At 30.0% G+C, this 13,659-nt stretch overlaps 2 protein-coding genes across 2 annotated transcripts; both read right to left on the reverse strand.

Annotated features, from left to right (window-relative positions):
• Positions 1-2,647: 2,647 nt before the first annotated feature.
• On the reverse strand, positions 2,648-3,747 carry LOAG_07618 (hypothetical protein; the record flags this gene model as incomplete). Its single annotated transcript, XM_003143151.2, has 2 exons — positions 2,648-2,809; positions 3,214-3,747. The coding sequence occupies 2 exons, from the start codon at positions 3,745-3,747 to the stop codon at positions 2,648-2,650; spliced, it is 696 nt and encodes a 231-aa protein (XP_003143199.2).
• A 5,011-nt stretch (positions 3,748-8,758) lies between these two features.
• On the reverse strand, positions 8,759-10,454 carry LOAG_07619 (hypothetical protein; the record flags this gene model as incomplete). Its single annotated transcript, XM_003143152.1, has 4 exons — positions 8,759-8,797; positions 8,863-8,946; positions 9,659-9,679; positions 10,245-10,454. The coding sequence occupies 4 exons, from the start codon at positions 10,452-10,454 to the stop codon at positions 8,759-8,761; spliced, it is 354 nt and encodes a 117-aa protein (XP_003143200.1).
• Positions 10,455-13,659: the final 3,205 nt, after the last annotated feature.

Consider the following 13,659-nt stretch of genomic DNA (forward strand, 5'->3'; position numbering starts at 1 on the left):
CCGATCACCTAAGAGAGAGTAAAGTTCCGATCTATCTTCCAAAAAACAAACTTCTAGCGAAAGTGCATATTTCTTCCAAGGATTAACATCGTTTCAGTCATTCCACTTGTGATTTCAGTTAATCATTTGGTATGAGAATGGGAACTTCACGAAAAGCTCTCTGTAGTGAGTAGCAGCAACATCTCCAACATCTCATGATATACACAAATAAGGATATTTTAAGCAAGCTTTTAGGAACTGCTATCGTACCCATAGGTTTGTGATTTACCCACGTCCGTTGGTATAATAATCATTCATACTAACTGCCGTAATATAAAAACCCCAATAATATCTAGATAATATTCAACGTATATGAGATATAGCAGAGAAAACTAGAAAGTTACCCGAAGGTTACCCAAAAAACACCTCAAAGATACAGGAAGTACCCAAAAATGAGAAAAGAAATAAGAAAAACCTCTAACCTTACGTTTCTTACGTCTCGGTAGTTTTGAGAACAGCAAATTCACACAGTTCCACTTCATAAACAGCCAGTAAAATGAGAAAAAACGCCCGGTTTAAACGAATTACGCTTCAGTGATTTTAGTAAATGAGAAAGATGACGTAGAGAACGTGAGCTACTGTGTGTCTAAGGAACGACTTATTGATTGACGCACTGTGGCGGAACCCTCCGTATTGCATTTGTGACAGAGACAAAACCGCTGTGCTTTACAGATTTGCTTAAATTTCTGGAATTTACATGACACCTCGTCACTGCTTTTCTTTTTCCCGATTTTCCATATCATTCGGGAAAATTGTCCTGGATCTCATAAGTGTCTGACATGAAATTTCGACAGAATAATATGCAAATATCTATAAATATCAACTGAAGCGAAATTACGATTAAACTGTTTTCGAGGGTAATTTCCAGTTTACCATTTATACAACCTATTGAGTGGTAGGATTAACCAAGTGAATTTAACTTCAAATAATTCAGTTCCAATTGTTATTAAAATACAGATTATTTCTGATCCGGAAAATGTTATTTAATTGAATTTGATTTGTTTTGAATTGTAGAATACAAATTAACTCTTCAGAGAACTTTAAAATTCTAAAATTTTGTGAGGATAAGAAGAACGTTGGAAAGCACAATGATCGATCTTAACCGATTGGAAATTCTCTTTGAAAAAAGTTTAGTCCTTTCTCTTTTTTATGTTAAACATGAAAAACGGAGGACACAAAAAGCAGAAAGAGATTGTCGCTTACTTAGGTTTTGTATCTCTCAAAAAAACTGTAATAAGCAATCAGTGACAATGGAAGTCTCACTTGTAAAAATTCATCTTTTAACGTATTATTTGAGTTATAAGTTCAAAGCAAAAAAAAATAAATTAAAAGAGGGAAACATAAAAAAGTTGGATGGGAAAAAAGCAATTATATTGAAATTGAGAAATTATAAAGACATACAAGTGAGGCCTTCATAATAGAAATTAAGAAACTGAAAATAGGTAAGCGAAATTATTCCATCTGAATGTCGGATTATCATCTAATTCGAACTTCATACATCAAATTATCCCTAAATATCTGGATATTAAGTTAAACTGAGTTGATATCAAATTAATTGAATAACAGATTAAAAACTTAAAAATTATTTAAATATTGAAATAAAAATTTTCGGATCAAATTGGAAAATATCAGACTATGTAAATATACAATCAAAATCCGGCTGTATGCTCGCATATGTTTAGTTGAATCATTAAATCAAATATCGAATTGAAAACAAATTAATCAACAACAAATTAATCTTAGTATCCAACTGATTTATATGGTTTGTTGTTGCATCGTATCGAGCCGATAATTAACGTCACATGTTTCCTTGCAAAAGTCAATCATTTAATAAAAAAAAGAAATCCTTTTTTAAGATCTGAATTATACCAATAAGTATGAGGGTGAAATGAAAATTGTGTCAGGTTGTATGCTGTAAATGTTCCGAAAATCCTGATTTTATGTCTAGCAATATCAGAGGAAATATCTAAACTATTCCATTTCTCTTTTAGCTTCATTTCAGTTATGGATGGATTTTTTCTTTTTTAATTTCTCATACACTTTTTTTTTTCACTTCTCACTAATTTTCATCAAACCTAAAGTTAGCTCGAGATTCAAGAACGAAAAATACCAACTTAAGTTAGTGTCTCGGGACACTCCTGTTTGATATGAATTTGTTGAATAATTTTAGAGGGAAATGAAAAAGCTGCAAATAATATATGGAAAACCTACACATTTCATCATTTGAATGAATAGCAGACAGTCAATCGAATAATTAAGATTAGCTCAGAGCTAATATAATTAAGAATTTGGCTCAACGGTTTGCACCAATGGAGAATGTTTTAGATAGGGTATGAGCGTATCGAATGATTTCCATCTCCTCCTCGTTCTTCATTGCACATTCTCGTTCGACAAAACTAACGATGGTGATTTGACGGGTGATGATGATGATAATACTCTTGACAATAGGTCATCTATTGTGATATGCGAACAAATCAAAATTCCACATTAACTTTGGGAAGATGAGAAAAAGAATAGAAATGGAGACATGCAGTCCTTCCAGCTATTTTGCTTGTTTCAAGTGCTAAATGCAAATGGGAAAGGATACCATTTGTAAGCATTTCTTTTTCTAAGCGCTCTGACGGTGAAAAGTCGTAAAATCGATGAGGAAAACCCAGAACGTTGGAATTCGTCCGTAAACATCACAGATTGTATATCGCGCCCTGCTTCCTTCTATTGGATATATCAGAACTTCCGAAGTATTTAGCACAATGTGTCGCATGATCGTAAGCTGGACATTTTAGATAAGACAGAATGACCAAAAGATGGCTTATGATACCAGCTGTTTATAGGTTAATTTTAAGTCATTTTAAAACTTTTCTATACTCATGCTTGAAATCGTAAGTAAATCAGATATTTTGCAATTCACGCCATCATCCCTTCTAATTCATTCGGATGGATCAACCATCGTTTATTCACCGTTTCAGACAATCAAAAGATGAATTGCTTTCTGTGTTTTTTCCGGGGATTCCGGAAAGATTGACCTGATTAACGGTCTTTTTCTTTTTTTTTTTGTACTGGGTTCAGGATCATTGCACTAGGCTTCTTATTAATAAGCAAAAGCAAATAAATGCAACATAATTGCTGAATAGTTAGGAATGAAAACAATGCGAAATCTGTGAGAAGTTAACAAACCTTATGGATTGAATTTTCGTTAATAATTTGGCCATTAGTTTGCCGTTTTTGTGTAAAAGAGAAAATTTGATATGGTTCACGACCTGGCAAAATGTTTCTCGTTTCTTGATCCGTTGCACCGCAGAAGTATGCAAGCATCTTGTTCGGATTGATTATCGGTAAACCACCCAACCATTGTATAATTTCTTCTCCCGTTAAATCAATTTTTGCTGTTTCTGGAGAATCTGACTGTGACAAAGATTTCTCAACCAAACCATCATAATTACCAACTTTTTTCTCATTCTTCCAGTCCAGATCATTATCAGTAAGTTGTTCACGATTTCGTAAATTTGCATCATTAATTCTAGTGGTAGTAATTAAATCAGAAAGAAGAACGAGAGAATCATCAACCGAGGCAAGAATCATTTCAAGTCCTCCCGGTCGCCGGTAGGTATTTTTAAGTGCTCGAACACTGTTTCGTTTGAAGCTTCCTTTGTGCTGTGCAGATGGAAAGCTGACACTACGTGATTCAAAATTTAGTCGCTCTCTATGCATATCCGGAAAGTATGATTCACTCTTTTTTTCCGTAAATCTTGCTGAACTGGCGCAGAACACTTGGAAGACAAGAAATTTAGTTAGTTATATCCTTAACACTTGTTGCTCTTTTAATGCTATGCTGTGATAATGAAGTTGGAGGATGTAAGAATTCCAAACTTTGACGAATATCGAAGGCAACGGAATTGAAGAAGTCCGTAAAAAGTGGGATCCAGAAAGGAACTTTTCAATAATAATAGCAAAAATGTAACAAATTTCAAATGCAAAATTTCATTTAAAAGAAAGATATTTTGAAATTTTAATCAACATCTAACAATGAATCAGTGAATGTTTTTATTAAAAAGTTTCATTTCTCAATGGATTTTTACAATGAGAAAGAATATATTATATATAAGAAAAGAAAGCTTACAGACGATAAAGAAATGACAAAAAAAATTATATTTCCATAGGATGATGAAATTTTAAAAGGTTAGAAAGTTAAGACGTCCATTAACAATTTCCGAATCATTCCTTAAATATTAAAAAAAAGGCGGCTTTCTAATGTTTTCATTGTGAAATTTTACAATGAAATAAAGCATAAATTTCAAAATCTAACTTTATGCAACTCCCTAGTTCTGTTTCTGAATTGACTTTTAAGTATTTGTCATTAAATATCCACAAAATCACATTCATTAATTTGAAAAATATACTCCGGCCGCTAAAAAATCACGAATCATCAGAATGACTAAATCAAGAATTTGTACACTAATTCAAATTTGGTAGAAGTTTAAAAAATGGATACAAAAAAATTTCCACAAGAATTACTAAGAAGAGATTTTTAATGAGTAGCTATTTCTTATAAAGGAATATAAGAAACTGAGCAGACACAAAGAGAAAGAGAGAGAGAGAGGGAGACATTTTGTATGTAAATTCAAAATTTGTAAAATGCAAATTTTCCTTTTGATAAAGGCGAACAATTTTTTTTACCGCTTATTCTGATCAAATAATTATTCTCTGTGAACGAATAAGAATTGAACAATTCATTTATAGGAACATATAATGTCAGCAGCGATATATTCTTTCTTTTTTTTCCACTTAAGCCAAATATTTGAAATTGTGAGATTAAGTATGAGAAAAAAATGAAATGTTTATGGGATTTTAAATATTTATTGTAGTCAATTAAGTAACTTCAGACATGGATTATCAAAGACATTTTGAATTGCTAATGTATTTTCATTTTGTAACAGAAGAAATTTAGGTAATTTAAATAGATCAAAAAATGAATTTAGTGGATCGAAAAATGTCGCATTCAATTCATGGAAGTTGGCAAGTCTGGACCATAAATTAGGAAAGACGTGACAGTTTGCAAGAAGTATTTTCAATGCCAAGTCAATAAAAGGCTAGGAGATAAGATAATTTAATTTAAATAAAGCTTAGAAGATGAAGTAATTCAATGCGGATGAAAGTTTAATTTAATGTCGAATTAAAGGCTTATGTATTTGTTTATACGACAGAAACTCTATATAATCAATACGTTGAGCCCTTTCGTATGATTGAGAGAAAGCAATTGGTCAAGACGAATATTAGCATAATTTGGATAAATTTACGCTATGCTTTAACTTGGAAGATATTCAAATGAGATTTGACATGTCAAATATTGCATCATTGGACAATAAAATTGTTGATTGAAAAATTGATTCCACTTTGGCATGAAACCGTAATTTTAGTTCAAATAAAGCAAAAAAAGAGAAAAAGGTGAAGGAACCTAAAATGTGATGTTAAAAGATTTTATACAAAAATAATTTCCATACTTTGTCCCCTCTTCCTCTACCTAAGAAAATGGTGACATATTCATTATAATATTTTAATATATCGTCTCATTGAATTGCTAATATTTCGCTTATAGCTATAAAAACAATATGCATTGGCCTGAAATGAAATGAAAAGTAAAACGTGCACTTGCACTTTTGTTGGATATTTTGACAAAAGTGTCAGATGATTTGTCTTTAAATGAAACCCAATTTGTAATTCGAAAGAAAGAAAACGAAGTCACCTCTGAATAGCTTAAATTTATTTTAATAACTTCAGACATTTTAGTAAATTATGGCATAAAATTTACTTTGAATCTTCTAAATTCTAATAAAACCAATAAAAATAATAAAAGGGTTGGGAGAAAAAAGCAAATTTTCCAATAAAAAAAAATTAAATTCCATCAAAACATGCATTTAACTTATATTTACACTAATCCTCCTTTTTTCATCATTTTTGCACATCTTTTCCTTTGACGAGGATCATTTAATTAATAAGCATTATCATACTTCGCCATGTAACCTTTTTCAAGGGACAACTATGATTTGCCTTCAACAGAAATTTTTTCTTTTTTGTATTGAACAGAAAATCTTTTGAAATGATAAAGTTTTGCATAAATTTATTGAAATACATATTCAATTTGAAAATTTTTTCTAGTCCAAATGACAAGTTCAAGCATACGTGTTGAATGTTGAAGTCTTCCCGGAACTGGTCAATATCCATTGATATTAGCCATTAATTAATAACAGTATTTTTTAAAAAAAGAGAAAATTGTTTGTTAAAAAGACAATTGATATAAATTCACGATTAATTTAAATTTTTTGTTAAATTATGGTAAGTATGACTGATTTTAACGATAAAGCATATCATTTGAAAAGTGGGTGTATCACAGAGTAGAAGTTAAATAAAAAATTTAGAAAAGAAGATGAATTTCCGGTTATTGAAGAGCAAATATTCAGTGTGAGAAATGTTAGATGAAGAAGGAAGAAGAATCAATTGCTCCTTCTGGACTAATGCGCCAGATGATAGAAATGGACATATGGCAATATGATGGGCAGGCAAACTGCTGACCAAAGAAAAGCTAAGCTATCTAGTAGCAAGTTGACAGAGAGCTATACTATGACTAATGATTTCCTATTTCTCTGATATTGGAAATAGTACATACAACGACTCATCATACGAGAGACAGGTAATTCACACGGACAGAGAAAACACGAAAGGATGGACAAATATGACATAGTTGTGAGATGACCGCAGGAATTTAATTTCAGTATACCGTTTAACAGTTCTTCCATTAAATTACTCGTTAATTTTTTTTTATTTAAAAACTTTTATAACACGTTATAAATAAAATTTTATAAGGGAATAAACCGGGTATCCATCTTTTGATGGGTTGGAAAAGTTAAAATGTCTTGATGTCAATTTGATAAATGAATGGTTCAAATGTCCTATATCGATTATGCGCAAGTATCACAACACAAAAGCATTATATGTTTGCTGGGCAACAGAAAACGAACGTTAGTATAAGTTCAAACCTTTGCCTTTTTAACAACTAACATAAACAGATCACGTATATCTCACGTTTACGTTGGTTAAATATGTAAAATTGCCATGTTCGTGATATATATGCAATATATTACTATTTTCCGAAGGTATGAAACTTTCATTTTCCTATTAAAAGAGAACGAAAAAAAAGAGGGAAAGCATGAAAAGAGAAGGAAAAAGTGTACTTGGAATAAACGCCATTATTCATATTCTCCAATTTGTGTTTTATTTGCATTATTCAAATTCCTATTCCAATTTATTTTCTCTTTTACTTCCCTCTATTTGTTCACTACCGCCATTTATTATTATTATTATTATTATTATTATTATTATTATTATTATTATTATTATTATTATTATTATTACCATTATTATCATTACTATTATTATTAATTATCATTATTAATTTCTACCATCATTAACTATTATTAATTATTATTAACTACTATTACTACTATTACTATTAATAATGTGACTGTAAAATGACTAAAATGAAAAGTTGAAAAAATTGTTCACATGAGTAAAGGATGTAAGAGTTTTCATGGGGAATGACAAAACATTAGCTTCTTGATAAGAGTAAAAAAAGAATACTTTTTTTGCTCCTATCAAATTTCAATATGAATAATGAATCAATTATTAAAGAATGAATAATCTGGTCCTCTAGGATGGAAAAAAAAAGTAGAAAGTAAATGAAATAAAATCTGATTATGGAAAAAATGTAAACCTTGAAGCCGATTCTAATTATGCTTTCCCTTCGTTCCTGTTATAATTTTATGCCGTTAAGATACTGACAATTTATTTTATTCAATTTAATTTTCAATGATTTTAAATTGACTAAAAAAGTCTTTTTTTGCATTTTGTGATATAAAATTTAAAAAGTTCAACGTATGAAAAAATACTAATTGGCATGTTTTATTAGATAACATTTGTTTAAACACAGTTGGATTACAATTTTTTAAAGGGTAAATCTAATCTATTTTCAAATATTTTCAAGAAAGACCTAATGAAATATATGAAATATAAGGTCAACAAATTTTACCTTAAACTAATCTTCACTTCTGGAACTTATAGATATCTCTCTCATTAATACATAAATTCGCTTAATTAACATGAAAAATAAAAAATTTGACTGAAACATTCAAATATAGTGAATGCATTGGAAGAATATATTCCCTTTCTTTCATTTTCGTTAATTTCATTTATCGGTAAGATGAAAGAAGCCATAAAAGGCCTGTAATCAACAAACTACCACAATTCTTTGCAATCAGTGCTATTGAGGCTAAGATCAATTTGTGAGGCTAAACAAAAGAAAGCAAAATCCATCGCTAATCATTCTCAAACATAGAACAGACTAGGACATTTAAAACAAATGGCAAATATGGGATATGGCCTAGCACCGCGAAGCACCAATGTCTAACAGTGCAGGATGAGAACACACCCACATGAAATACACACACAGACACATACACACGCATACATACATACATGGCGTACACAATAGTTAAATTAGTTACTAAAGCTACCAGTCTCATTGATGGGATGTGTAAGGCAGAGATATTCAATTTTTTCTCATCACTTGATAAGGACATTAAAATTTTGCTGACATAAGCCAAGAAATACAGTGGACAAGAGAGAGATACGAGCCGATAGGCAAAAATAAGCCAGGTATTGCTGGATTTCAACCAATTGAACAGTTTTCATCTTTATAATTAAGCAACTGAAATGATTCGGAATTTACACCATAAAAAAAAAGGGAGAAGAAGGGGTAATAGTTGGACGAACCTGGTCATGTCCTTCCCATGTGCCAAATGGATTCATGCTTGTCATGGTGACATGGTCATTGTCCAAAAATAATGAATGATGCTGCTGAAAACGATGTAACTGAAGATTATATTCCGGAAGTTTGCTCCATAAGCCATAGATGACAGCATATTCACGATGAGTTATCAGTTATCAGAAAGTTATTCAGATATAAAATTTCCTTCTGACAAAAAAAATATAAAATTTTCATCCGTAGAAATAATATCTACTGCTTCCGAAGGTTTGCCAATATTAAAGAGAATCATAAAATGGAATAAAGTAGTGGAAGAAAAATTTCGAGATTTCGCTAATTGAATTTGCGTTTACTGTTAAGGAAAAAAGGAAAATGGTAAGGGTGTTAGAATGATTTGAGACTAAGTGACGGTAACTGCTTGGACCAGTGTCTATATATGGTTTAGTGACCGATAATAGGTATCGAAAAAGAAAGTGAATATTAAGGATGGAATGATTGAACAGATGGTATGACTCACTCAATCAAACTGTTCCAACTATTCAAAAAGAAGAGAAAGAAAAAAGTAGCTTCGGAAATAAGAAGACAAATTGGATTAAAACATTTCCTTATACTTATCCTCATCTATAATTTCTAAAATTTATTTTAAAAAGATTTGCTTTTCAACAAATTAATTAGTAACAAAAGTGGCTTGAACTGAAGCATTTCACCAAATGGACAACTTAGCTTTGATCGATTTTATAATAGTTTATATAGACTTCAGAGCCAAAAAATAGGGGAAGAGAAAGTATAGAATGTAGTTCTTACCCACTTTTTTTTTTTTAATTTCTTGAGTGTCAATTTGATAACTGGGCATGTCACTTGTTCGGAGAGTAAAAATTCAAACAAAAAAAATTTGTAAAATCAAAGAAAAAAAAATCAGACATTATGCGAACAAACAATTGGAACTGAAAAGCTTAGTTCGAGATCGACATGATTCTTATCAAAAAATAATGAAGAAATCATTGGCTAGGACTAGATGATTCAAACGGTGGATGATAGCCTTGTCGATGAGTACTTTAAATGGCAGGACTACCATCGCATTCTTTTTTTTTTAACTCAAACTTATTCCTATTACATTATCATTTCCAATTTACACAGTGTTATCATCAGTAGGGTGACGACTCAAAACCGTATGAATGAATTGGTCAGTTTAGGAATCTTAAATATAAACTGAAACCAAAACTTTTCCAATTTTCAACATTGACCATTAGGAGCAATTATGAATATTTATGAAATGGAACAAATTCAAATATTCACTTTTAATTAGATTGCATCAATTTGTGCGCGAAGAAGAGAGAAAAAAACGATGGAATTTATGATTTAGTAAGGTTTTTTAAATGAAATCACTTACCTTTCCATTACTGTTTCTTCTCATGTTATTCGAAAAAACCGTTGGAATAAATACTTCACGTCGTTTGACAAACGAATTAAGTAGGATAATGATCGGATTACGGCAAAAATTAAATCGAGAATTGTTTTTGTTGTTGTTGCCACAACTGATATCAATCGATGAAGTTGTTGGCAAAATGTGAACTGAATGCGATCGTTTTGGTACAGTCATTGCTGTGAATTTTAACTACAAAAGGTAATCGAAAAAAAAAAACATCTGTTGTTTACTGTATACAGCGAAAAATTAGAAAATTAAGAATTAAAATTAACACGAATACTAAAAATACATTTTAAGGAAAGGCGTATTTGCATTTAAATGAAATTTGAAAAAATCGAATTTTCGTTCAATTAAGAAAAAGTTATTCGAATTAATGCTACAGTGATATCATAAATGGTTAGTAAATCCTTCTGATCCAAATAGTATCAAATGCAGTCATGTAGATGCATTAGTACAATGAAGTGACTTGGATATGTGACTTCGGAGAAGATAACATTACCAAATGAATGTTTACATGATTAAAAATTGAATTAAATAAAGTTAAAAATGGTGAAAACAAGTAGTATATTTTGCATTTCATAGCCATAGAAATTAAATAACGAATAAGAAAGCCTCCGAGCATATAGGAATAAGATATGATTTTAAACAGTTGATCAGGTCAAGAAGATAAAGAAGATAGCGCTGGCGCGTAATTGGGGACAAATAAATGAACTGCTAAAACTAAGTTATAATTAGTATCAAACATAAGTATAATAAAAATTGCGGGAAAATCCACTTTATTTTGGGTCCTTGAAAGTTTCGTGTGATTGTTCTTAATGAACATGTGAAGTTCGAATTTACAATTGTTATTTTTCACATATGAATTTTGGAAATTTTTTTAAAGAATGGTTCATTACGATGAGATGACAATTTACTGAATCTGAAACCTGGTTTCGTATTTTGGATTCTGTACAATATTTCATAAGGACTATAGAAAGTATTATTGTTGACATAGAGTCGAAAGCACTCTTGGAAGCTTTTTCAATCGTGTTAACAAGATAAATCGAGATTAATTTATGCAATGTAAAGCCATGAATGAAATGACAAATGATGACAGTTCATATCACCTGGACTAGCTTTAGGAAACTCAAATAGGTCAGAACTGGAAAGTACAGTCTTATCATTAACAGCAAAAACATAACAAATTTTCCTTGGTTTATCGTGTAAATATCTTTACCGTTGATGTAAACAAAAATAAGGGTAAATTTAAATCATATAACTGCACTGATATTTATAAGAAATTGTGAAGAAATTTTCTTGGAAGAATTTTCATAAAAGTTTTAACTTATCAAATTAATCTAAACGATAAAATCAAACTGTATTTGTGTACATATATATGTACTAAATAAATAATGGATAGATTTAGTCTTATATTTCATTGTTTAAAAAAAAAAAGAAAAAATGCTATGATAAAGTAAAGGAAATCCACTAATAATAATTTGTTCGAGAAATAATATAACGGAAAATAATTTAGAGGAAAGCTTTAAAATTGAAATAGTAAGGTGAAAATAAATTCGATAAACAAAAAAAAATGAATTAAGTAACTTTTGGAATATGCATAAAGACATAATTTAGGAAATAGACTTGCGGATATATCAGAAATTATCTAATTCGTTTTAATTCCTCATCAGATTTACTTCTATCATATTCTTTTTATTCTGAATATTTTTGTTAAAAGATGAAATATTATTTGATATCATGTCTATTATCAATGGATGAAAAGAAACATTGACTAAATGTAAAAGTATATTGAAATGTGGATCCAAACGTGATCGAATGGATGTTGATGGATTTAATTTAATTAGTTGATGGATTTAAAATGTTTAAGTGAACTACCGACTGTATCTGACAATCACACTTGATAGAAGAATATTTGGAATATTTCCACCGCTCTTTTATCCATCTATACTTGCCGGTACCGTTCCGTCACTTCCCCCATTCACTACCACTATGCAATTTAAAAATTTTAAATTAACCTATAAAAACTGGCTCATTCTATTTCTACCGCAGCGTTTTTCTTTTGAATATTGTTTATATTATACGCAATGAGAAATTTGCTTGTTTGACAAAAGAATGAAAAAAAAGAAAAAATTTCAAATAAACGATTTTACATTTTGCCATGGAATCCAACAGAGCAAAAGATGTTCATTGAATAATTTGATCAAATTAAGGAAAAATCAGTTGCCACTTGTAGTTTTGACCCAGATGGAGTAAAAGAAAATTTAGAAAAAGTTCAGATTTAAAAAAAGAAAAAAAGAAGGATGACTGAGGAGAGAGTTGTTTGCCTAAAACAAATTATACATGTATTAAAAATTACAATGCACGGATCAGTTAACATTATATTTTTTTCATTCCTCTGAAACACTTAATAGTGTATTTCACTCTCGAATGGTTCGTTCCCTGATTTTCAACTATATTTTTCAATTTCCAGCTCTTTTATACCGAAAAGTATTATTATTCGAAATTAAATAATCCTTACTTTGTTGTCAAGGGATAATGACTATTTAGTAGAAGTATTGATGTGATCCTCAAGCATAATTGGGTTACTGAGCAAAATTACGAGAAAACATCATGATTATTATGATGGAACGATTTAGCGCCTTCTAAAAGACTTTCCAAAATTACATTTCAATTTAGATATTGATGAAAGAATTCGTTTCTTATTTCTTTTATATCATAAAAATAGTTGACATAAAGTGATTTGATATCTCAGATCTACAATTCATTTTGCCAAATACCAAATTAAAAATTAATCTTCGTTGCAAACACTTTATTATCTTCATTGCGGAATATTTCCTTTTAATTTAAAAAGACAGCATTTGAGCAATTTGGATTCTTTTAATAACGTTTATGAATTAACGCTTATGATTAAAAATTTTTGCATTACATTTAATTGTTATTGTGCTTTAACTGTTATTTAGTAATTATCATTGTCATTAATTTTCCGAAATATTTAGTCACTATCCGTTATTCAATCATATCAAAAAATTATAAAGTATAACTTTCACGAAGTATTATAAAGCATAACTTTTATGCAATATAACTTATGCATCATAACTTATAACGTTTGCAAAGTGTAACTTTCAATTATAAAACATAACTTTTCCGGCGGGATACTTTATCTATGATAAACACATTTTATTTGCAAAAATCAAGTTTAGTTAGCATGCTAGCATACTAAGTTTGTCTTCAGTGTATCATTATCAGTGATATATTAAGTTATCAATAAGCATAACAATTAGATTTCGCATGGATAAAAAAAAGAAAGGAAACATTTTCGGAACTAGTTATATGGTAATGTTTGCAATATGTCTCGATGATTTTGCTGATTTTAATAAAA

Source organism: Loa loa (assembly GCF_000183805.2).
Source record: "Loa loa unplaced genomic scaffold supercont3.326, whole genome shotgun sequence".
Taxonomy (NCBI): domain Eukaryota; kingdom Metazoa; phylum Nematoda; class Chromadorea; order Rhabditida; family Onchocercidae; genus Loa; species Loa loa.